The sequence below is a fragment of the Chanos chanos genome, chromosome 1 (assembly GCF_902362185.1).
Source record: "Chanos chanos chromosome 1, fChaCha1.1, whole genome shotgun sequence".
NCBI lineage: Eukaryota > Metazoa > Chordata > Actinopteri > Gonorynchiformes > Chanidae > Chanos > Chanos chanos.
This window is the reverse complement of record NC_044495.1, coordinates 52,200,801-52,225,636: the sequence shown is the minus strand read 5'-3', so window position 1 is coordinate 52,225,636 and position 24,836 is coordinate 52,200,801. Positions and strand designations below refer to the sequence as shown.

Here is a 24,836-nt window from a genome sequence, read left to right as displayed (position 1 = left end):
ACTGAAGTAAAGATGGGAAAGGCAGTTTTTAGTAATATGAGAATGAGAGAGAGAGAGAGAGAGAGAGAGAGAGAATTTATCCTACTCCTTTCATATGCTAGATTGCACAGCAAATTCCAAAAATAACTCTAAAATAACTCTGCGAATGTTTATGTTAGCGTTTATGTTGTCCCACATAACACTTTGAGAGTGAAATTAGCTGTGGCGAATTTGCTGTGTATATTTTAAGGTGTGTGTGTGTGTGTGTGTGTGTGAGAGAGAGAGAGAGAGAGAGAGAGAGAAAGCATATCACCACTCGTTTATGTGCCAGATTACTTGCGGCAAAATGCATATTTGAAGAGCCTTGGATGTTGACTGGAAAAATCACATGGTAACAGAAGATGGTACAGGGAGGAAAAAAAATTCCGATTGTTATGAAGCAGATGACTACACCTCCAGATCAGTTATGACATACATGTTTAGACAAGCAGATGTAATTTGAGACAATTAATTTATTGTTCTTTTCACCTGCCATTTGTCTCTTGCTTTATGGTGCAACGTCTAGACATTACAACATGTTTGTTTCTTTGGCCTACTGCTAGATAAAAAAAGAAACACGTTTCACAGCCTTATAGTTGTGGAAACATAACACAAAGACTGGGTAAAGCAACAAATTTCGGTAGCTAAGGAGAAAAATCAGTCGATTCCTCCTCTTGTATTTTGTCTTATCTTTCAGAGGAGCTAACAGTCGCTGTCAGCCCTCTCAACACGTTACAGCTACAATATACTATATTTCTCTCTGTGCTCATAAAAGAGAAACACAGATATGCAGAGATAAACAGATATGTTTATACAGATATGCAGAGATTTCATTTTTCTAAACAGCTCAGTGTCAGTCAGTGTGATTCTATAATGAATAAATAAATAAATAAATGTAAATGGCAAAACTCTTTAATGTGGGTAAATTCTGGTTTTGCTCTTTGGTTAGTAAGTGTTAAAAAAAAGGGCTATGAGGAAGTGGAGCATAATAAAAAGGAGGCTGATTCAAATGAAATCGGAGTTTAGAAAAGAGACGTTTAGTAACGAACCACTGAAATTTCAAAAGTAAGTGTTGAAAGTGTCAGGTGAAGCACAAAGCCAATTCACCAGTGTTAAATTAACCCTGAGAGTGTTTATATTAGTGTTTATATAGCCCCACACTGGCCATTGTAAGACCGTATAATCACGGCGGGAGTCCATTTGAAAGTGTTGAATTTTAAATGTATGTTTTAATATACTGAGCGTAAAGAATATATGAACTGACTCCAATTCTCTCTCTCTCTCTCTCTGTTGACTGACTCACTGAAATAGAAAAGTGTGTTCTTTCTGTGAATTGTTGAAAATGTAACTCGTGTTGAAACTGGCTCTGTTTTTCTGCTGGGCTTTGTGGGCTGTAACAGTGAGCCTGTGGTGTCAGGGGAGTGGGCCAGAGCTTTTTTGCTGGGTTTGGGCACGCGCCCTGTCCCACGGGACATGTGATAGCCTGTGCCCACACTCCAGCGCCTTGCCCTGCCAGCAGGGGCTTTCATTTTTAACCCTGCCCCATCCCAGCCATGTGGGAATTTTCCATACTTGTTTTTTTTTTTTCTTTAATTAAAATAAAACAAAACAAATGAAAAAAAAAAACCCAAATGTATTGTTAAAAACAAAAGGGTCATGACGAGGTTCACGAGCGTTTTTGGTTGATTTCGTATGATTGACGCAATGTGCGATTGCGTGTGAGTGAGAAAGGGCTAGATTATTTAAACGGTTACTGAGTGAGTGTTGAAGTATAATAATTCAGCACTGGTGGCTGAATTAGAGAGCCAGTCACTGACGTTCTGTGTGTCAAGGAGGAAAATTTAATGCGCACAGCTCGGATCACTGTAATTCCAACGAAAAAATGAACGGAAGCCTCAGCAAACGTATCGAGAAGTCGACGCGTCTCTTCGCTTTTCTGTCACTTCAATGGATACCTTTTCACTGAACATTTCCTGCTTCTCCCGAGGGCCCCCTTTCCTCCTTTCTCACATACCAGAGAGGCTCAGGGCCATCGTTGGATCTGACCCTGTCCTAGGCAGTCTGCAGCTCTGTCTGTAAAACCTCGCCAAATCCCACTCACGGCTGGACCTGGACCAGTAGCATCAGCCGTCGCCAAGATACTGGAAATTGTCCCAATTCTCCATTTTTCTCCCCCCCTTTTTTATGAACTATTTAGAGTCAATTTTAAACATTTGACAAATTCATTTTTATCACATTAATGCATTTGTGATCATGAGGAGCAGATAGCGATTAGCTTCCTTTCATCGTCCAATTCTCACGTTCCCATCAGGCAAAGATGCAGAGATTAGGGTCTGCTGCAGTACACAGATGGTCAGTGGACAGTGTAAAGAAGTTGATATTTTTCTCCCTTTTTTTTTGCTTCTGTTGTGTGTGTTTGTGTGTGGGAGAGACTATGTGTGTGTCTGTGCCTTCCACATTCCAGTATTACTCCTCTCTCCCATGCTCTCTGCACTGTTCCCTCTCGGTTGTCATGGTGACATCTATACATGTCACGCCAGCCCCTCACACTGAAGACATATTTGTTTGGCTAGTGTAACTCCACCACACAAAGAGCCACTTTTTAGCATAACACCTGCTAATCTGGGATTGTGCTCTTTGAGGAGACCTGCTGATCAGAAATTCAAATATGGTTCTTCGATGCTAATCTGGGTGGTAATCCTTAGCCTTTGAGACCTAATATCCTGTCAACAAAAAAAGGCTGTTTGTTTTTCTTTCTTTCTCTCTTTCTTCCTTTCTTTCTTTTCTTTTCTTTTCTCTTTCTTTCTTTCTTTCTTTCTCTCTTCTCTATAGTTTTATAACATCTTTGGAGTAAAGAAAGAATCTCCTTTTATATCCGTTTTTAACACTTTGTTAAAGACAAAGTAAAATATTAAAATATGTAAGTATAAATGTACAATAAAAATATAAAAATACAAAAATAGTGTAATTTCATAAGTCTTGTCCTCCCATTGAGAAGATCTGCAATATTTCACAGTAGGCTGACCTAAAGTGTGCCCCAAACTGCGAGGACCCTTCTTGAACTTTGACATTCGGCCCTGCAGCAGCTGGTGCTAGCATGTACGTCCGTGAATCAGACCCCCGGAAACCCTGGCCTGGTTAATATGTGGCTGCTATGTTTGTCACATCTTTCAGAGACAGTGATTTGGTCCCTCCTTGTGTTTGGTAGCCTATAGCCTAACCTCTTCACTCCTGCCTGCCCATCTTAAACACATTCATCACAACTGGCTGTTAATGTTAGCAAAGCTGCTAGCATCACCATGGCAACAAGCCTTCCCACACAACAAATTCTGTAACCAAATCCGTTTAAGAACATTACCAGGGTAGGGATTTTTGCTGTGTTTGGATCGTTCTGTGTGGTGGTATTTTCAAAAATTTAAACCCCAGCTGTTATTATTGGCTGTTTATTACATTGTAATAATTGCACTCCCAATTATTTTCCTTATGATTTGAAGTACGCAGAATTGCAAACTTTCACTAAGACCTAGTCGTTGAGTTGTATTTTTGGGGCTTAGCAGAAACGCGTTAGTGGCATTTGCTGTCATGGACACAAGTGCTAAGAGAATGAGTCTTTGCACTTCTCTCGTCCTATCCCCCCAGGTCTGTCGCTCTCTGTCTCTTAGTCTGCCCCAGGGCCCGACATGGGCCTCCCTCACAGGCCTTCGCAGGGTCAAGAGAGCGCCTGTTGACTTTATAACTCTGCAAAGCCTCACAGTTTCACAGCTAGATACTGCCTTTAAAACAGGTCTATTAAATGTGCATTCGGCACTTCTTAGCCAGACAGCAACAAGACAGCCCAGGGAGGAGGTCCGGAACTTTCCGGAATGTTTCTCTACGGGCAACTGAAATATATCTCTCTAAAGAGCACTGCCATTCTTACGCTAAGAGGTGGGAATGAAAGCATAAACTGCTTTTGTCGAAGACTGGTTTTTATTATTATTATTATTATTATTCATTTGTTCTTTTTTTTCTCTTTTCTCGTACCTACAATATATTATAGATCATACTTACATTTTATTACAGCTATAGAATGTTATCTGTAAAACACAAAGCAAGACAGAGAGAGATAATCATAACAGAAGCGCCCTACAGGGTATGTCAGTCGTTTTAAAACATTAAACATGCCAGTCATACCTCTAATGTCAAGAGATTAATGTTGTTCAGGGACATTGTAATGACTTGGCAATGTAAGCATAATGAGAGTACACAATGATCAAATAAAGCCACGTATTGTCAGTTTCTTTTATACAGTCGCTTTCTGTTTCTTTCTGTCTTTTTTCCTTTCTTTTTTTTTACAACGCTTTTTGATGAGAAGTGTTTTATACACGGATAAACACAGGTTATCGTTCGACTCAGATTGGACTGATATCAAAAAGAAAGCTTGGCCGAGAAGTGTTACAGGTTTCTCAGGCTTTCAATAAAAAAAAAGAGAGAGAGAGAGAGAGAGAGAAAGAAAAAAAGAGGGAGTCTTTAGAAGGCGTAGAAAAGCGGGGATACCAACCCAACGAGTCTGGTACGGGCTAAGCCATCCTCGCCTTCACATTCTCTTGATTTCAGGCTTTAGAGCTAAGTCTCTCTCGAACAAATAGAACCCCCACCTTGGCAAGCGGCGTCAAAATAATGACAGGGTCGTTCCTGCTAATTAAAACTTAGGTAAACACTCCTCCTTCACACACAAATGTCCCTAAAGACAGGGTGTGAGTGGAAACACACACACACACACACACACACACAAACACACTCCTTTTCTCAGTAATCCACTATCTATTCAGCTGTGGTAAACTCTTCAAGATGGTCAGGGCATGGTTTTGGGTGGAGGAGGGCAGGTTCTCCTGGACTTTGCATAGGACTGAGGAATTTTTCATTAGTGAACAGCTGGGTCACAAGTGGCTCTAAAGCCATCTTAATATTGTGGTAGGCCTACAGATTAGGGGTTGGTGAAAAGGAGCCAGCGCGTGATGTAGTCCACCGGATCTTGCCTTTGCATATTTGCAGAGCCGGGCTTCTGCAACCCCTCATATTACTGTTTGTTTTATTTCTCAGAGCAAGGCCCACAGGGGTCAATAGTAATTATGAAGCTCCTCTTCCTCCAAATGTTGCTTTTTAACCACTTCATTGCTGATGCAGGTTTTTTTTTTTTTTTTTACTTTTCCAAGGGGGTTTGTGGGAGAGGTTCGGTTGAGGGGGCTTTGGTTTCGCTGTTACATTATATGGAATTCTCTTAACTCGAAAGTTTACTGAATTATTTTCTGTTATCTTCTCACTTAGTCAATGTTTGAATAACTCCCCATTTTTTGACCTCTAACCCGTAGTTTATTAGCCTTGAAATATGACCTTAGAATACTTTTTTTCCCTTTGTTGTTCTTCTTCACATTGAAAAGTGATGTCATCAGGCGGTGACAGAAGCTAAATTCATGCAGTCCACCTCAGTGTTCTACTCATTAGTCTAACTATCTGTGGGAAGTTACAGCTCACAAAGCACAGCACACCATCTGATAGTTATTAGGCCTATTGTATCCATCCTTGACTAGTTCAAAAATCACCAGTTGAGGAGGGATGTCTGCTATAGTCTGCAGTGGCTTTTACAGCGTGTAGGCCTGTTAGCACTCACTCAGATTAGCCTGGAAGGGAAAGCCATTGAGTTATTATTTAAGATGTATAAAACAGGAATGTAGGAGGACCGTACAGTGAGTTTAAGAGGAAGTTTCTTTCTTTCTTTCTTTCTTTCTTTCTTTCTTTCTTTCTTTCTTTCTCTCTCTCTCTCTCTCTCTCTCTCTCTCTCTTTCTTTCTTTCTTGTCTGTCCTCTCTTAGACACTCTCATTTGCAGTGCATGTGCTGTAAAGATGTCATGTCTCCAGCAGGGCAGTAGAGGAGATGGGTATAGCTTGCGGCTAAAGTTACTGCAGGGAGAGTGAGTGATGGGAAGCAGAACCCTCCTCACGAGGTGCCTGTAACTCATGCTTCTCTGCCTTATTTAGAGTGGAGCGCCTTCAGCCACACTCCAATAAAAACGGGAAAGATTCACGCACATGTAGGTACTGCAGAGGACAAGACTGTAATCATACTCGTTGAAATTAATGCGATATGGGCTAATATGACAATTTAGGCAAAAATAGTAATTTGGTTATGATGACATAGGCATGCTATAGCACATACCTTTTACATATATAAATCTGAAAATAAACATGAAGATAAGCATTTATTTAAAAAAAAAAAATGTTAGAAATATGTTTGTGTGACAGAGATTAATTAATGGATGAATGCAACTGTACGGCCTTTGGAAGCAACTGGTTAATGGTTTTTCATCCATCATCAAGTTTTGCTTATGTAGAATAAACCAAAACTTAGTCTAGTTCAGAAATTCAAGAACTGTTGGTAATTTGCTTCTCAATGGAACTATGAAGCATTTCAGTTCTATTTAGAATCACACGCTCTTTTTGACAGAGTCTTTTCAGCTGCACGAGTTTTTTTGTTTTGTTTTGTTTTGTTTTTTTTCCCCAGTTAGATATATGAAGCAGTAGGTGTGTATACCAAATAGCTTTCAGTGGGTGGCGATAAGACTCATGTTATTTTGTAGCATGGCTTAAAATGTACTTTTTCTCATATATCTACATATCTGATTAATCATTTCTCTCTTTGAATATTCCCAACCCACAGCATCACACACACACACACACACACACACGTACGCAGCCTTTTATGTTGAGTGAGTGGCAGTGCTGTCACTCTGTACATAGGAACTGCGGTTCTGCATTGAGCATAGCTCACTCAGGAGGTGCAGCTGTCCAAACAGAGGACTTGTGTACCTGTCTGCTTGTTCACCCGTCCGCCTGTGTACTCAAGCTCAGTCGCCGGCCATCCTGCTGTCCTTTTCACATTTCAACACTGGCCCGTCTCTCCCCTCTCTCCCTGTCCTCTTTTGCCTCATAAAAAAAAAAAACCCTGCGATCAGCATTAGGATCAAAACTCTAACCCAACCAGTATTAAGTCTGCACTGTTGAATGGGATTGATGCTGTTATTGTATTGCTGCCTGGTCTGTATGATGGAGAGTCAAACACAAGCTGAAATGAAGTGTTTTTTTTTTCTTAGGATTTGAACTGTTCAAAATTATAGATTAAAATCCTGGGATACAGTTTGATTGATACAATGCTGTTTGTGTTTATGCTTTGTGTCATTATGCGCTGACTCCCTCATAACTTATCCCTCTGTCTGATTTACTTGTGTATAATCAGTGTCCAGTTTTACAGCTCATGCTTCATTGGTCATAAGGCAAGCACAGCTCGGATATAGCTAGGATATTATTTGGATATTTTTGCTTACTTCTACCATCCACATTTAATTTATCAGCCTGGCAGAAACCGAAAGTTTGTTGAATTCTCTGCTTAATATCTAAAATATCTAACTTTGAAAAGTGAAGTTGTTCTCCTACTTTAATTAGCCATAATTTAATTTTTTTGTATTATTAGTACTAATACTAACATTAGTGACGTTTTGCAAGGATTTTTCTAATCGCAGAGTCATTCAAGAAAATCAGTGTTCCAAATATTGTTCTCTGAAGCGCCCCTCTACTCTCTTGCAAAATGTACTCATTTCCATCAGGACTATGAGGTTCAAACAGATATAAGATATTCATTACGTTTGTACAGTTGGTTGCTGTAGACTGGTCCAAAACACAGATATTTATGATCACAATGATGTGATCCAAGATTTTTCTTATGGAGAGTACAAAATATAGCCAAAGCACACGTGCATATGGGAGTTCAGGGTGTGTCAAGAGATAGTGTGTAGATTTTAGCTCTTTTTTTTTTTTAAAAAAATGTTTTTTTTACAGATCTCACAGTTTGCATCACATAAAGCAAACTGATGAACGTATCTTTAAAGTGATTGGAGGTTTCTGGGGAGACGTGTTATTGAAAGCATGTTGTAGTTGAAGTGCATAATTTGCATTTTGATCAGTCATTTACCACTCATTACTTTATGTACAACTTTGGAGGCTACTATGATTGTTTAAATGGTAAAAGGTCTTTTGAATAGAATATATGAATATAACATTATACATCTGTTACATGTGAAATGGTGAACATGCAGTTTTATGTGAGATCACTGAAGCAGACAAAACCTATAAGGTGAAATAGTTTCAAGTTATAATTCTGTTGATGCCAAACAAACACAATGAAATGTCCCTGCGGCCAAGTGTTTCCTCTGGTGATGTCTCACAGCATTCCTAAAGGCAGGAGGCAATGCTGTAATAGAGAGAGAGACAGAGAGAGAGAGAGAAAGAGAGAGAGAGAGAGAGAGAGAAACCTGTTCAGACAAATTTATTCAATCCATCATGATGAAGAAAAGACAATCAGAAGACTGCCTCAGCTGTGACTATGAGTCAGAACGAGAAGGCGTCTGAGGTTTCTATCGGATTTCAAAGTCACTGAGGACATCAACCTCACAAACCTACCCTCACCACGCACACCAACTTCCACCCTGTAGAAACAGTAAAGCTTAATATGCCATATATTTCAATGTGATGGAAGGGACAGAGTGAGGGATGGAAAGTTTGCGGCGAGATCTTGTTCCTCATGAGAGAGAACAAGAGCGAGTTGCCTAGTGATTGTTTTGATGGAAAACGCACCTCTGGGCCGTTAGCGGTATGCACATTTTCCCTATAATGTGTTTTACTTTTACCTGCTGGGAGTTTAATTAAAAAACAAAGAGCCTCAATTTAAAGCCCATTACTATGCTAATTTAGTAAGAAGAGGGAGGTGATTAAGGGGCTTTAAGAGTTGACTTGAGCTTACCCTAGGGACCTTGAGGAAGACAGTCTTTATTTGGCTTCATTAGCTCTCACCATTATCTCTCCAGACCAAAGAGATATGCTGAGTCTAAGCAGTAAGCAGAGGCCAATTTCCTTATGGATTATTAAAAAGGAGTTACACTGTAATTAATACAGCAGCATTTAAAAAAAAAAAAAAAAACAGCAATTTTTTTGTTGTTGTTGTTGTGATTAAACTTAAGGGAAATTTTTTATGATCGATGATCTTTAGAACTGTCCAGAAAGTGGGCCGTAAAAGAAGGCAAGCCTGAAACTAAGGTTTATCGTGTTAGTTTTTGTGTAGTTGTAGTTCACCAGATGTAGTTAATCTGGTGAAATGACCCATTTTTCTACGATTTGTGTGTATTTGTTTGTCGGCATATAAATAATTATTTTCCCATTACTAAAAATTGTACACATGTATTTTTAGTTGTTTAAAAACCATTCACTTGTATCGGAAACATTTACTGTAATAACTGGGTAGATGTGACAACTCATTGGAATTCTACATCAGATTTATTAGAACTGCACAAAATGGCACACAGTTTTGATTTATAATTTGATGACTCAGGAAAAGACATGCTTCTCTGAGCCAATATTTTACTTGATTCTTAAGACAGGACAGATGATTGATGACCCACCACAAAAGATTTTCCCTAAAAATCATTTGAAGGTAGACAAATATTAAGCAGTTACGGGAGGACTGCACTGCATCTGGCCTTCAAATGTTTTTCAGAGCTCGGTATCAGATCAGCAATCTTGTTTCAGAGTGGCGTCTCAGTCTCCTCTTAAAGAGGCTTACAAGAAAAGCCTCACTTTACTGTCTCTCTCACATGGTCCCCAGATCCAATTCCTAGCAAAGAGTCCTTCCAGATCTTTTTCTTTTTCTCTGTCCCATCTCAAGACTTCTTTTCCTGTCCCCCCTTCCCATTTTGGGTTTGCATCTTGGAGACGGGTTAGCTTTGGATCATTTTGGACTGCTATGCAGATGGTTATCCACAGAGCTAAAGGTTGAGGAGGCTGCATTGCCTGTAAATTAGCAGGACGCGATAGCATTTTGGCTAGCTGACAGCTAACACTCTGACACAATCCGGTAGCCCTCTTCTGACCCATTCTTGCCCCCAGAAAACCCCATCTCATCTCTGAGATTTGTATGATTGACATGCCCTGCCTCACTAGTACTCAGGAGGCCTTGGCTAAAGGAGGGAAGGGGTTGGTCTTCAAAGTGATCGTTTACAGCTGTTCTCCAGGGTAATCCTCATCCTCTTCTCCTCTCTCTCTCTTTGAAGGAGATGCGGTGACATAAGAAGCCACTCTCCGCTAAATTGTTAAAGGCTTCTTTCCTTTTTTTTTTATGCTTTTTTTTTTTGGCTTCCTTAGTGCGTGCTCAGCAAAAAGAAAAGGAGAGAATGAGGAGAAAAGGTAGGACAACAGCATGTGTTGATTAGCGTGCCACAATTATTTGACCACAGCTAGCCCCCCTCCTGACACATACCTCTCTCTCTCTTTCTGTTCCTCTGAGTTTGTCTTTTATCTCCCCCACCCCCCCCCCCCACCCTTGTCTGTCTGTGATCCTTATCACCAAAGCAGAGGCACTGGGCAATGGGGTGGGGAGGGGAAGGGGAGGGGGAGGGTCATTGGCAACATATGACGAAAGCTTTAACATGTTGTCAATCTTGAAATTTGCCCATAAGCTGTTCAAAAGTAGAGTGTACGTACACCTCCTTAAAGTAAGGAGAGATAGAAGAGGAGAAACTAGAAGGTAGAGGTCCAGGGCTTGGCGAGAGGACGAGAGTTTGCAGCTGTGTGTAGCTTAGCCTTTTGACTCGCGGCCGCTTTCTTTCTTCTTTTCCCCCCCAAAATATCTTCATCTGACAGGGCCTGTCAAAATGTTAGCTCTGCTCCAGCTGAGAACAGTCTATTGGGAAATCTTCATGTGTGAAAAATGAAAGAAGTGATAGCCTACACTGCTGATGTAGTTGACATTGTTTAGCATAGACATGGGTTAAAGCAGCGTCACTTGACAGACAAAACACTTTTGCTCTGGTCCTGAAGTCACACTGAAGAAGAAAGAAAAGAAATGAGAGGTTCGAGATAGTGGTTTTTGTAGGTGCTTGTAATACGCTGTCTCCACCTTTTGTAATTGCTTATAACTTTATTGATTTAGAGATTCTTGTTGGGCACCTGTTGCATGCCAGGTTTTAAAGGGACATTCCTTTGGGTAAAATGGTAATGCTTCGTGCTTGAACAAGAGATTGTGTGTGTGTGTGTGTGTGTGTGTGAAAGAGAGAAACTGAGAGAGTGGATGAATGATTGGGAACAGATAATGATCTCCTAGGGAGCTTTCACTAGAGTTATCTCTTAGGATTATCCGAGATTCAGCTCACACGGTCCGACTCTGGGAGGGCCTGAATCAATATTGGCGCAGTGTCGCTTGAATAGCGTCTGTTGATCCAAACGTGAGGCTCTTATCTGAGTGGCTAATCTGTTCGCTCAGGTGTTCAGAGAGGACAACGCAACGTCCACAGTGCAAACGACAACGGATGCAGAAGGTCTTTGAAGCCACTGTTTGCCTCAATTTTTCTCTCTGTCCCCCTTTCTTTTCTTCTCCGCTTCATTTCGTAATCGATTCCACTTCACACTGAAAATTCCTGATTCTTTTTTTTTAACTGTTTAATTAATAGTTTTTACTTGGTCAGCTAGATCTTATGTTCTTTCTTACATGTTAAATTGTTAGTGTAAAGCCTTTATTTTAAGGAAAATATAGCTAAACTTCAGCAGTTTCACTTTAAGAAGAAAGCAGACAGCTCATTCTAGAAAGATTTTTTTGTGGAGGATTCTCAGAAAAGTCTGATCTTTTGTTGACCATTCAGTAGTTGTGTATGCTGTTATTGAGTTTGTAGAGGTGGATAGTTTAAAAAGACACAGATGTTTTCTCCTCTGGTGTTCGCCTCTCTCTTTCTTCTCCCTTCTGGCTTTCATTTGAAACCACAGGACAGAACTCCTCCTTGGATCCCAGCATTGTGGTCCAAATTCTCTTGTCACAGTTGTTGTATACAGTATTAATACTCTGCTGACATATTAGCACGTAAGCTAACGGCATGCTAAGAGCCTTGTGTGGTTGTGGACCAGCCAGGTGCCTGAGCCTGTAGTGGGCACTAATCAGGTAATGTTCAGGGAGATTGAAAGCTACAGCACCCCCCCCCCCCACCCACCCCCCCAAGTATCGTCCCTCGTCGCTCATACTGTGGTGTTGTTTTAAAGAGCATTCTTTTAGGAGCTGAACTTGGAAAGGTATTAAAGTAGGATTAGGCTCCTCCACAATCCAATGCTTGTGTCATTCACTTGGCTGTTTTCTTCTTTCCCTTCCTTCTCTCTCTCTCACTCTCTCTCTCTCTCTCTCTCTCTCTCTCTTACACCACGACCCCCTGCCTCTTCTCTGTTTGATTGCGGCTAACGGCGGGAGTTGAAGTGACTGCACCTTTTCAAAAAAAAAAAAGCGGGTGGAAAAAAAGAAGGGGGTAGGGTTAAATCCCCTACTCCAGCACTCCCTGCTAATTCCCCTTGTCCCTCCAAGAAGGATTTACTTCTGCTGCCAGCCCATGAAAGCCCTGCTCTGCCCATCCGAAAAGTCGCCGTCGCCATCCTGCCGCGGTGTGGTTACCATAGCAGAGGCGCCATGCGTGGCTATTCCATCTCGTGCCCCACAGAGAAAGGAGAGACGGGGGGGGGGGGCGGGGGGGCGACGACAGGCAAAAAAGTCCGGATTAGAACCCGGGACAAAGCCAGGACAGGAAGGTTCCAGAAAGGGAACAAATAGGAATTACGGCAGCAAAAATAATGCAAAGTGACAGAGAGGGGAAATAGAAAAATAATGGCTTACAAGATTAGAGCTGAAGGGTAAGAAAGCATGGGGGGGAAAAAAAAGAAAAGAGAAGGATGAAGGAAAAGAAAAAGAATGTTTTCATTTGGATGAGTAGATCCTGAGAGTTGGGTGTAGCATAGGTGAATGAGCGAATCGAGGAAGTGTCACGGCATCCAAAAAAGGGTCATTTCCTATTCCTGCTTGCCCTTTTTTTTTTTTTTTTGCAAATCATGTTCTCTCAGGCACAGATTCCCATCATTAAATAAACATTTGATTTTCGACTTGCAGGCCGGTTTGTGACCGATTAATCACCACAGGCTTGACAACCCCAGTGTACGACAGGCTAATCTAGCTAGCTCGTGTCAAGAGTACTCCTGTAATGAAAGGATAGAGTTCTGAATTTTATGCTTGCATTGACAGCTAAGATTCATGTACTTAAAAACATTTTATTTTTTCATCAGTTCGATGGTGAAACAATGCCTGCGTAAGTTATGGTTTATTTTCATATTCTGGTTCTTGGTTAACAACAAGTAATTCTAGAATACATCGTTTCAGAGTCCAAAATATGAATTATTGGCTTTATGTTTGCGCTCATCCCTCCTCATTTAACTTTTCATAAGAAACTATCTCAAAAATTCAAAATCTCCTGTTGGTGTTACATGCCAGGATTTTTTTTTAGGGATTTAACAGTTTTTCCATTATCTACATAATAAGCCTCTTAGTGTATTGTAATAAATCTAAGATTATCAGCTTTCCAAACGCTCGGACTTTGCCAATATTCTTATCTCTTTTGTTGTGGTCTTACAAACACTGAACAGCCAAAGTGGCTTAAGAATACTCTTATTCCAATGATTATAAAGAAATAATCGTGTTTATTATAAACACCATAATCCCTTTTACAGTAAATCTCAAATCATGTGTGAAACCAGTGTGCAAGCTGTTGCATCTGCCTATATACAGACATTTTAAATATTTTTTTTATATATCAAGATGTTCATGCAGTGTAAAAATGGAATGCGTTATCAAATTCTTTTATTACCACAAAAGACAGCTCACAAAGTGAATTTGAATGCAAATATGCAGAGACAGCATAAATACCACTGACTCCTCTGAGAACAAAAAAAAAGAAAAAGAAAAAAGAAAGAAAGACAGAAAGAAAGAAAAGAAAAAGACAGAAAAGAAAAAAAAAACAGGAATACAGCTGCAAAAACTGAAAAAAAAAAATTGAGTTTCTGTATGCTTGTATACTATCCATATCCTGATCAACGTCTTCAACACCATTAACATGACAAAGCTTTTCCTCTGTCTTCTCTCCCCTCATATTTGTGCACATTCATCACTGCCTGCCAAGCCCCGTTCAGGTCTGGGTAGATGATTGTGATTATCTCTCGCTTTCTCCCTTTCTCTCCTGCACACAATGACATAGATGTACAGCATAGATAGACGGGCGACAGCCAGCTGTCCCGCAAAACCCGTGCAAACAAAAGAAACCGGCCTAATAAATCACCTTTTATTGGGAAGGACAGCGTAGGCCACTTGCCTCAGCTTTCGCTTGGCTGTCTTTGGTGAGGGCTTCTACTGAATGACAGAAAGCTGGAGAAAGCAGGACAAAGTCTGAAGCTTTTTTGATGAAAGAAAAAGATTGTATCCACGCTGAGAGGAAATGAAGACCATGGAGGTGTCCTGGCAGATTGGTGATCCGAGGGCAAAGTTGGAAAGGAGAGAGAAAGATACTGTTTCCCAGCAACAGATGATAAGCTTTCTGAGCTTAGTCTTAAACTTGACATTAGCAGATGCGTGTTTGTGTGGGGGGTCTAGGTGGAAAATGGGAGGTTTGAATAGTTTGGACATAAAATAACCTCAATATTTCTGGGAATAACATGAACTCTTCAACATAAAACAACTTCTGGCCAAGAAGTTTTCTGAGGCTTATCCTAATCAAAAATCATATGTCAAGAAGCATAACAAAAACTGAAAGGCTGACTCGCAATGAAAGTCACAATAATAATGAAATATGTTCTGTGCGTGACGTATGTATTCGTTAATACGTTACAAAGAATTATTTTTAAATGTTTCATGGTAAACAGCTGCAAACACCGGGGGGTGCATTGTGTTGGGACTTTAGAATTTGTAAAAGATCGCATTGTTTAAAATCCCATGTCAATCTTTTTCTTCACTAGCTCAATACCGGTGTAGTCTAGTGACTGGTCTAAAGCAGTAGGCCTTATAAGAAATAATTTCCCATTACAGCAGCATTGTGCCAGTATCGCTGGAGCTTGTCTAATCACTGCTCTCAGTGTGGTAAAGCCAGTAGGGCTAAAGAGCTTTGCTTCTGATTGAGGTTTGCTGGGGCGTTGGGAGGCGATCCTTAGCTTCCTCTGATTGGGGTGTGCTCAGGCGTTGAGGGGGTTATCCTGGCTCCTTTAACACATGAGCCACTGTCAAAGGTGATCGCTCAGTGGTCCAGCCACGGACCTCTGGCTCCCTTAATCGCAGCTTTATGACACGCAGGTTCGGCGCACTTACTGTGGCTAACCACACATAGAGACATTCTCTGGCAGCCAGGAGCTGAAAAGAAAACCCAGTTGGAAAGTACCTTTAAGGCAAAAGGACAGTGGGTTTCTTTTTTTTGTTGTTGTTTTGTTTTTTTTTTTTGTTTCTTGTATACCTCGCTCTATGTTTATTGTCTATTCGCTTTTTGTTTTTCGCTTTTGTTTTTTTTTTTGTTTGGTTGGGTTTTTTTGGTTTGTTTTTTTGTTTTTTAATTTAAAAGTATAGTCACAGTTGCATCGCCATGGGTATAAAGTAAGATGGGCCAAGCTGAAATTGCTTGGGTGGTATTTGTCCACTGAGATTTGAGTTTTGTCACACTCTATAAAAAGCACAGAAGACCTGAATATGTACCATGTTATGTGGCTTATCAATGTTCCATGGATTATTGTAATGACTAATCTCTCTCTCTCTCTCTCTCTCTCTCTCTCTCTCTGTCTCTCTCCTCATCTTCTCAGGTTGTTTGCTACTAAATGCAGTGGCTGCCTGGAAAAGATTGCTCCTACTGAGTTTGTGATGCGAGCCCTGGAGTGTGTGTATCACCTCAACTGTTTCTGCTGCTGTGTGTGTGATCGGCAGCTGCGGAAAGGAGATGAGTTTGTGCTGAAGGACGGCCAGCTGCTCTGTAAAAGCGACTACGAGAAGGAGAAGGACCTGCTTGGCTCTGTCAGCCCAGACGACTCGGACTCAGGTAAGCCCCAGAACACATTTATTAAATACAGTTTTACTTAAACCACATAGAGGCATGTATTCATCCATCTTAGACACATGCTTGCAATTAATACACAGTCTACTCACATACAAATACAAAGTGAAACACACACTATCATACGCATCTAGGTATGTTCTGATACAAATGCACAAAGACACAAAGGCAGGCGCACACACACACACATACACACACGCACACACACACTCATTCTCTTCATATAGATGAGAGGCAGGCAGAGCTGAGTTTTACAGCAGAGGAAGTGGAGGCATGACATAGTAAAAGCTGGTCCGTATAAATGAGCGTCTGTGGTGTGGGCGGCCTTGTGCTGCTGGAACGAATTAAATGAGTGGATCAGAGTGAGTGACAGCAGGAGTCGGGCCCTGTTCGGCAGCGGACCCGACGCTTCTTATCGGCTCCTCTGTGTGCCTCGGCTAGTCTCGAAGCAATGAGGCATCTCGCCAAAGACTCTCTGTACAACTCCCATATGGTTCTCATTTAAAACACACACACACACACACACGCATACTCACAAACACACACACATCAGGAAATTTGTCAAACTTTTCTCTGAGCTTGTGTCAATTTTTCGGGAATGTTTGTCCCACTTCCATGCTTCGTTTAATCTTGAGTGTGTTGGAGTGTTTCCTTTTTGCGAGCTCTCTCCAAATCGTTGTGATTTAAAACGCCAACACACACACGTACACACACACACACACACAGACACTCAGTAGAGGTGAACCCTGACAAAGTGGTAACAATGTAAGATTGAAGTGCAGTGGAGCACACTACACGTCTGGCAGTGAACACTATCAGAACCAGATGAAGGAAGACAAGAAACCCAGCCATCATGTTTGCATCTTTTAGCCATTGCTTAAAAGAGCTAAACCGTTCAAAGGCCTAATTGACACAGAAAGAGTCACAGTCGACTCCAAGAAGACTGGTTACCCCGAACTGCTCCAGCTTCCTCGATCTTTCAAAGTGTTGCCAAGGGAATACAACCATTACACGGAATTTTATCTTTTCTTTTTTCTTTTTTTTTTACCCAAACTGTGCAGCGTCATGGAGTTTGGCTAAATTTTTTTAATCACGGTTATTATTCTATTAAACGCTAGCTGCTATGGCTTATTAGATGAAATCTCCGTTCTCTGAACAATAAAAGCGATCCCCTGTTTGGCTGTAATAATAACTGCGGGGAGGCAAAGGGTCGTTTGGCAAGATGGCGCATTAATGCAGCCGACAGAGGGAGATTCTGATGACACGAGGAAGATTCTGATTAACCGCCAGAGGATCGTTCAGAGTACCAGTCTCTAATTGAAGCAAAGCGATTAAGTTCATATCAAAGAATATTTGATTATAAGATTTTGCTTGAGAAAATTTGAGAGGGATCCATAATGAGAGCGGATATAATAGATATATGATACTGCAATTTGGTGGGGTGTTATTTTCTCAATAATGTTTAAAAATGACCCAGATTGCTTGAATTTGGTTTCGGATTAAACAGTAACGTTCTTGTTGAAATCAATGTCCTTTACCTGTTCTCTCAATTTATTTACTTATTTATTTTTAGCACAAAATATATATACGAACCAAAAGGGTGACTCTTTCTTAGTAGACTGGTTTTTGGATAGCTACTTCACTTTTACCCTATCATATCTACAGTTAATTTCCCATATGTGCTCTCACTCTTTCGTGTTTCCTTCTATGAGGCTGTATCCGATATGTGTAGGATTCTTATCAAAGATTTATTTAGTGCAAAACAGCCAAAGCAGTGAACAATGAATTATAAATGACAGCCTGGTGACAAATGATCATAGTTCGTAGTGCTTTGCTAGTCGGAGCGTGTCCTCTAGATGTCTTGTAGTGGCTGTGGCCTACCCATTCGGTAATAAATTGATAACAAAGTATTAAAACCACATGTGTCTACTTTCATTATGGATTTGCTGTGTCTGAAAGTCTTGAAATTGAAAAGAACAAAAACATCTATTCATCAGTAAGCTGTCGGGGAAAAAAGTTAGAGGGTTTGGAAAAGTGGTCATTTCTCTGAGAAACTAATGCATCCCCAGAGAAAAGCGATGACGAGGAGCTGGATATCAAGCCAGAGAAGGGGTCCGCCGGCCAGGGGAAAGGCGACGACGGGAAAGACCCACGGAGGCCCAAGAGGCCGAGGACCATCCTCACCACGCAGCAGAGACGCGCCTTCAAGGCCTCGTTCGAGGTGTCCTCCAAACCCTGTAGGAAGGTGGGCCACGTTTCAGTTACACTCTGAACTTTTCTTTTCATTTTCTTTACTTCTCCCTCCCTTTGTTTCCATTTCTTCTTCTTTTCCTCCTCTCTCCTTCTCTCTGTCTTTTATCTCTCTCTTGTTCATACGCTCTTCCGCCATCTCTCTCTTTTTACATTTACATTTATATTTATATTCATTGTTTATTATGGAAAGCAAACCGAATACCCATTAAGGAGCTGTGTAAATTGTATGAGTGCCACTGCTAAGGTCAGTATCAGAGCAGATACACATGCAAGCATGTTGAAAGAAAATAAGAGAGTTCTCTTGGACTTTCACAGCAGTTATTAGCTCATGGGAAGACGTTTCAAATAAAAGTGGCATAGTGCTCCAAAAATTTACAAGTTTTTGTTTGTTTTATTATGAAAGGTAAGAGAGACTTTGGCTGCGGAGACAGGCCTGAGCGTTCGTGTGGTCCAAGTGTGGTTCCAGAACCAGAGAGCTAAGGTGAGTGAAGAGCACAAGCATTAATCATGGAAATATATTGCCTTTATCAAACTCTGTGATATATATACACGTTTAGATAACGGGACGATTTGTGAGTAATCCTCTAATCAGGGTGCTGAGAGCAAAAGCCATTTGCGGACGCTGCCAGAATTGAGAGCAAGCGGGGATAGAGACAGCAAATCTCGACCGCTGTCTCCTTTACGCTTAACCCCTCAACGCATTCCACAAAACCTCCCGTAACCAGACATGAGGAGCAAGACTCTCACATCTTTTTGCCCTTTTTACGTTCGTGTCTGCAACACGCCTCCTAGTTCCTGATGTTATCTTCAAAAGCCTAAGGAAAATGAAATGCAGTCAGATGCAGGGCTCCACGGTTCACGTGGAGGTGAACAACAAGGAGCATCAACCTTAGATTAAATAAGTTAGTTTTAGGAGTCACTGAGTATTCTGAAGGACATTTTTCTTTCTTTCCACTTTTTTTTTTTTTTTTTTAGATGAAGAAGTTGGCAAGGAGGCAGCAACAGCAGCAGGAGCAGCAGAACTCTCAAAGACTGGGCCAAGGTATGTACGAGCTCAAATGAACCCTGACTCTGTTATGGTCAATGGAAATCTCAGATAAAGAGCCATGCTATCAGGATAAAGCTGTGAGAAACAATTGTGGTCTCACTAAATGATCTAAGATAAAGAACTAAAAAAAAAAAAAATTTGGGAAAGTGATTGCTGTTTCGTTTATCAAAGCATCTAGTCACGATTTGCTCTGTTCAACACCTTTACCCAGCACTTATTGTATACAGACCACTTGATCATCACTCCACACTGAAAAAGGTTTGTGATCTGCTTAATTGTTAGAAATAGAGATTGATATGGACTGTTGAGTTAACTATAAGTAAACAGTTGGGTAAAGGTATAGATGTAAGTAGGTAGAAGTCAGTGGAAGGCCAGCATTGGACCATCCATCTGCATACCCGCCATTCTGTTCTGACGCTGAAGGTAGCATGTCTGCACCTGTCTCTCCTTACATCTGACCCTCTGCCCGTTCCCCGAGGTGTGTCTGCCCTCCCAAGTGCAGCGAGAGCTGAAAGTGACCTCGGTCGGCTGTAGATTTAAGCGCATACGTGTGCAGACAGTGTGCTCGGCAGTGGGCGGATGAATTAATTTACAGCTCGAGCGCATTGAAGCTGACCCTCTAGCTCTGATCTACTCAGCCCATACTCCCCACCCAGCATCAAACAACTCCACGTTCCCTCCTCGGGTCGGAGTCTCAAGTATCACAAGCGAGCGGCCAAGTCCAGAACATGAGCTGTTTGGGATCTGTGCGTTTCACGCTAACCGCTCCAGTAGTCTCTGACGGGTTTCAGCTCTTGACCATCTTCACGGAGAGTCAAAATGACCTTCCTAAAGGTCCCTCTCAAACAAAAGCCCCCATTTTTCACGAAAATAGAGATAATAATTCCATCTAGACGTTCAATGTTCCAATAAAGGTGCACTGTTACTGTTGTAGCATGTACTTTGCTTTTCTAGTGTATCGTATAACAGACCGTATGTTTTTGACCATTGAGTCACCATGCCTCTTGATTTGTATGCATAGAACATCTGGAAACAGGGGGAAAAATGAAGTGTGCTTTGTCATGCATTTTGGAGGAGAACAAATGGTTGCTCTGTATTTCAGTGCTCTAATTTCTGAGTAAATATTTGCTGTGATACACTGCAACTGCTGCAGCAATAATTCACTTGTTCTCTTAATTTACAGTAATCCTTTTCTGACCTTTCTAAATTTCTGGATACGACTATTTTTTGGTCAATCATTTGAACAGGATCTATTTGTTCACTTTTTTTTTTTAGCTGTCTTAATTTGAGTTAAGTATCACTACAAAAGTTTCAAATTGTATATGCCCAAGTAGGTCTCATACCTGCGCTTTGTAATATCAGCTAACCTCTATATATTACATATTAATACATGGGCAATTATGCAGAAATTAAAGCTGGAGACAAGTATGATCAATGTGAGTTAGGTTATCAAATTGACATTCTCTAAAGCAAAGCATAGATATGATTCATGGTATCAGCACACGGTAAATTTGGAATTAAAATCAGAGGCAGGTAGAGGCTAGCGTTTTTTTTTTTTTTTTTTTAGTTGTACAAGATGGGAGCAATTCCTCCTCTCCTTTCTTTTGAGGGAATCCCAAGGCTTATATTGACATTTTATTGCTGTGCAGACCCCACCATACCTTCTGGAAAGCCATAATCCTGAAGATCATTGAATCATCTTCAGCTATAAACCAAGAGTAATAATACTTTTATTTTATAGACCTCTGTCAGACAGTCCTCTTGGTGCATCCATTTATGAGGCTTTCTCAAAATCTGCTAAAAAAGAAAGAAAGACACACACACACACACACACACACACACACACACTTGTTTCCGACTGCTGTAGAAAAACTAAAAGTGTAGAGTCATCACATTACTCCAAGTTCACAGTCTGAATTACTAGGAAATGTTGATTAGCAGCATTCAGGCCTTATTAAACGCAGCCTCTCCATCACTGGATGAGAATGATTTCTGTCATTTCCATAGTAATTACACATTGGTTTAAAGCCTAGTTCTTATTACCCAATATTCTTCTCATATCCTTCTCAAAAGCATGGAGGGGCATGATGACTCTGCACTGTAGCTTTAGGTTATCAGACCTGGTGGTCTGAGGTTGCGAGAGCCTTCAGGAAAATCGATTTCCATTACAGGACAAAAGCGTGACAGTGTAGAATGTGCACAGATACAGACAGTGGTGCAGTGAGTCATAGACCTAAGCTACAAAGTGTCATCTGAGCAGATATACTGTTTTTACGCCTTTTTTTTTTTTTGTTTGTTATCATCAAGGCTTTGTTAGAATGATGTCATATGTTATCCTAAGCTCTATCGGTCTTAACAATCCATGTCAACTTCCCAGCATTGGAAGGCAGTTTTTGCTGATATCAAGTTTCAGCTTCAGTTTATTATGTTGAAGATTTTTATGTTCTAAGAAGCTACATACATATTTATGCAATTTTCAGAAAATCCTTACAGTCTTTTTGAATGACTTTCATGCTTCTTTCATTTGTCCAAAATTTAACATGACGTAAACTATCATGGTTGTTTACATGTTACAAAAGGTCTCTCCCATTGTGGTGAACTTCCAAAAACCAAATGGCTTGCGTCAGAATCAAGACATATGTAATGGAAACTTCTGTAACCCGGGTTGAAATGAATCACAGACGTTTATTTTGCAACAAAAAGAAAATCTTTGCCACTCGAAAGCACAGCATTGAGGCAGTGGGCTCCAGTCTGAAAGCCACAAGAGCTGTTCCTACTGCTCGGAGTTTGGAATGACTCACAAAACGATTCTCAGCAGGGCTGCTCTGGGACAGACATGTTCTGCCTTTCTCTTAGGACGTGTTTTTTGTTTTTTTTTGGGGGGGGGGGGGCAGAACAGTTTTATGGAGTTCAAGTTCATTCTGAAAAAGAATCCAACCACCACCCAGACATCTATGTCACGAACACCATGGAACAGTAATGCTTTTCGTTGTTACAGATTGGTCTGTTTGGTCTGTAGAAGCCACGTTATCTGATAATCACTGGCTACTCTGATAGTCATGTACAGTAGGGTCATCTGGTTTGAGAACTAGTTTGTCTCTTCTCTTCCCTCAACCAAACTCTTCTTCTACCACTTAGTCTGTATTCCTTAACACATCTTTCCCTTATCACGTTCTTCTTCCAGAGGTGATGTCCAGTAGAATGGATGGCATGATCAACTCTTACACGCCATTGGCCCCAGCTCAGCAGCAGATGGTTGCCATAGAGAACGGCTACAGCGCGGACCCCTTTCAGCAGGGCCTCACCCCCCCACAGATGCCCGGCGACCACATGAACCCATATGGTGAGCATCTATTCCAAGCCGCGTCCCTTGCAAGACTTAAATCTCTTTAGGTCTTCATCACAGGGGTATGTTGGCATATGTGTGGACCACAGCACCACACAGTTTAGCTAGCCCTTCCCCACCCTCTGAAAAATATACAACCCCACCACTGTTCTACCCCCTTTTACATCCGCCTATCCACCCACAAGAGATGACACAAACGCATTCACAGCCCAGAAGTTTAATTTGAAGTTTTTCAGTCAAAATGAATCCAGTATGTTTTATTTCCCAGTTCTCCTCCTACCCAGTCCTGTAAGTCCCAGGGCCACAGTCATCTCCTCTGTTCCCTTCCCCTTTACAAGGGGTTTGGTGACATCTTCTGCTCTGCTATGTGTCACTATTCATTGGCTACTCTGAGAAAAGCTATGGGATAATGAAGAGAAAGCTGTGGTTGAAAGATGTAAAATAACATTGGTTTACCATGATGATTGTCAAAGAAAACGCTCTGGGAAAATACAAACAATTCCGCCAGCACAAAGATCACGCAAAGCGGTGAATCATCTCTAAGAGGGAGAGAGCAATTCTTATTGATTTATGCATAATTTATACAGCTGTCCTGATCATTTCCTTGTATAAATGAAGACTTAAATATGTATAATGCCGTCTGTCTTCGGTAGAGTTAAGATCCACACTTTCACTGCTCCTTTTATTTTTTTCAAGCAATATTGACAAATTTCTCAAATATACAAGCGTTGCTGGAGAAGAATCTGAAACATTGCTCGGTCACAAGCCACCAATGACCAGGTCTCCAGTGTCTTGTCATTCATTGCTTCCTTCCAATAGCACAGCCCAAATCCCAGGTCTCATCACGCTTTAGCCGTGGTTTTATGGGCTAGCGGCAGGAACAGACAACATTGCCAGCTCATTAAAAAACCATAGCCCATCAACCTGTCACCGTCTTGTGTAATGGTGTCATTAAGAACGGGAAAGCGTATTAACGCTAACTGTGCCCACAAGGAAAATGACAGAAAGGGGGATTATCGCGCAAGTAAACACTTACTATTAGCTGGAGTGTTAGCGAGACTCCCCTTTGTTAGCTATGTCCAATTAGAACCCAAATCCATCACAGCATTTTCACTGCTTGTGGTTTTGCTTTGTCTTCTTCTTCTTTCTATTTTTTTTTTTTTTTTTTTTTTTTTTGGGTGAGGAGGGGAGTGGGCTCCTTTTGTTGTTGTTTTTTGTTTTGTTTATTGAGACATAGTTTGGTTCTCAAGAATCGCAATGGTGGGTAATGAGAATCTTCCAACCTCAGAGTTGGCAAGGAAAGATTTGCGCATCCATTACAAACATATTATTCTGAAACACTCGTAAATAATCCAGGAATAATGAGAAAAATATTAATGATACCAAAAAGGAATGCAGCCCATAAAAACTGTGCTCGATGAGGCTCCTTTTATCTTTATAAACAATGCAAATATTTGTATTATTTCATTCCGTGTACCTAAAACCTGGCATTTTTTTTTCTTATCTCCGTAGGAAATGACTCCATATTCCACGACATCGACAGCGACACATCTCTGACCAGCCTCAGCGACTGCTTCATGGCGTCGTCGGAGGTTAACTCCCTGCAGGGGCGTGTGGGAAACCCCATCGACCGACTGTACTCCATGCAGAGTTCTTACTTTGCCTCATGAAAACAAACATTTACAGGGACCAACCCAACTGAGCTAGAAGAGACACACACTGCTCCCTGTTATGGACCTCTCACAGCAGAGAAGAACCACAGAACTCTCAGCAAAGCATAAACTGAAGACCTCTTCCTTGGACTGAAGGCCAAATAGCCTACGAAAAAGACAATGAAAACTCAAAGATGAGCGACCCTTGTCTCTCGGTAGTGAAAGATACAGCTTGGGAGCAAAAGGGCTCCTATAGCTAACGAGACTTTTTTTTTTTTTATAGGTATACGTAGAATGTTTCTAAATGACTTTCTCGGAAATAGCGCTCCCATCTTGGTTGCTATAAGGAAAACGATATAGACAAACAGCACTAGTCACCTAAGACACAAACCTCAGCTCCACCACTCTCAGACTGTAGAGCCTGGTGACCAAGACACGAAGATCACAATGCATGAATCCGCCATTTCAACATCAGACTGAAAAACAAAAGGAAAAAGAAAAAAAAAAAAAAGAAACTTTAGAAAATAGACATAAAATCTTGTGTTGTTGAG

At 41.0% G+C, this 24,836-nt stretch overlaps 1 protein-coding gene across 4 annotated transcripts in view; it reads left to right on the top strand.

The window, feature by feature from the left end:
* lmx1bb (LIM homeobox transcription factor 1, beta b) overlaps positions 1 to 24,303 on the top strand; it is a 57,886-nt gene extending 33,583 nt beyond the window's left edge. For 2 of the 4 annotated variants that reach the window (XM_030783870.1, XM_030783889.1), the window contains 6 exons: positions 15,739 to 15,971; positions 18,056 to 18,231; positions 18,643 to 18,720; positions 19,215 to 19,281; positions 22,472 to 22,630; positions 24,146 to 24,303. In XM_030783870.1, coding sequence (XP_030639730.1) covers positions 15,739 to 15,971; positions 18,056 to 18,231; positions 18,643 to 18,720; positions 19,215 to 19,281; positions 22,472 to 22,630; positions 24,146 to 24,303 — 871 coding nt within the window. Of the gene's footprint in view, positions 1 to 15,738; positions 15,972 to 18,055; positions 18,232 to 18,642; positions 18,721 to 19,214; positions 19,284 to 22,440; positions 22,631 to 24,145 lie in introns of all 4 variants that reach the window. The other 2 variants (XM_030783879.1, XM_030783862.1) reach the window with 2 other exon arrangements.
* Positions 24,304 to 24,836: the final 533 nt, after the last annotated feature.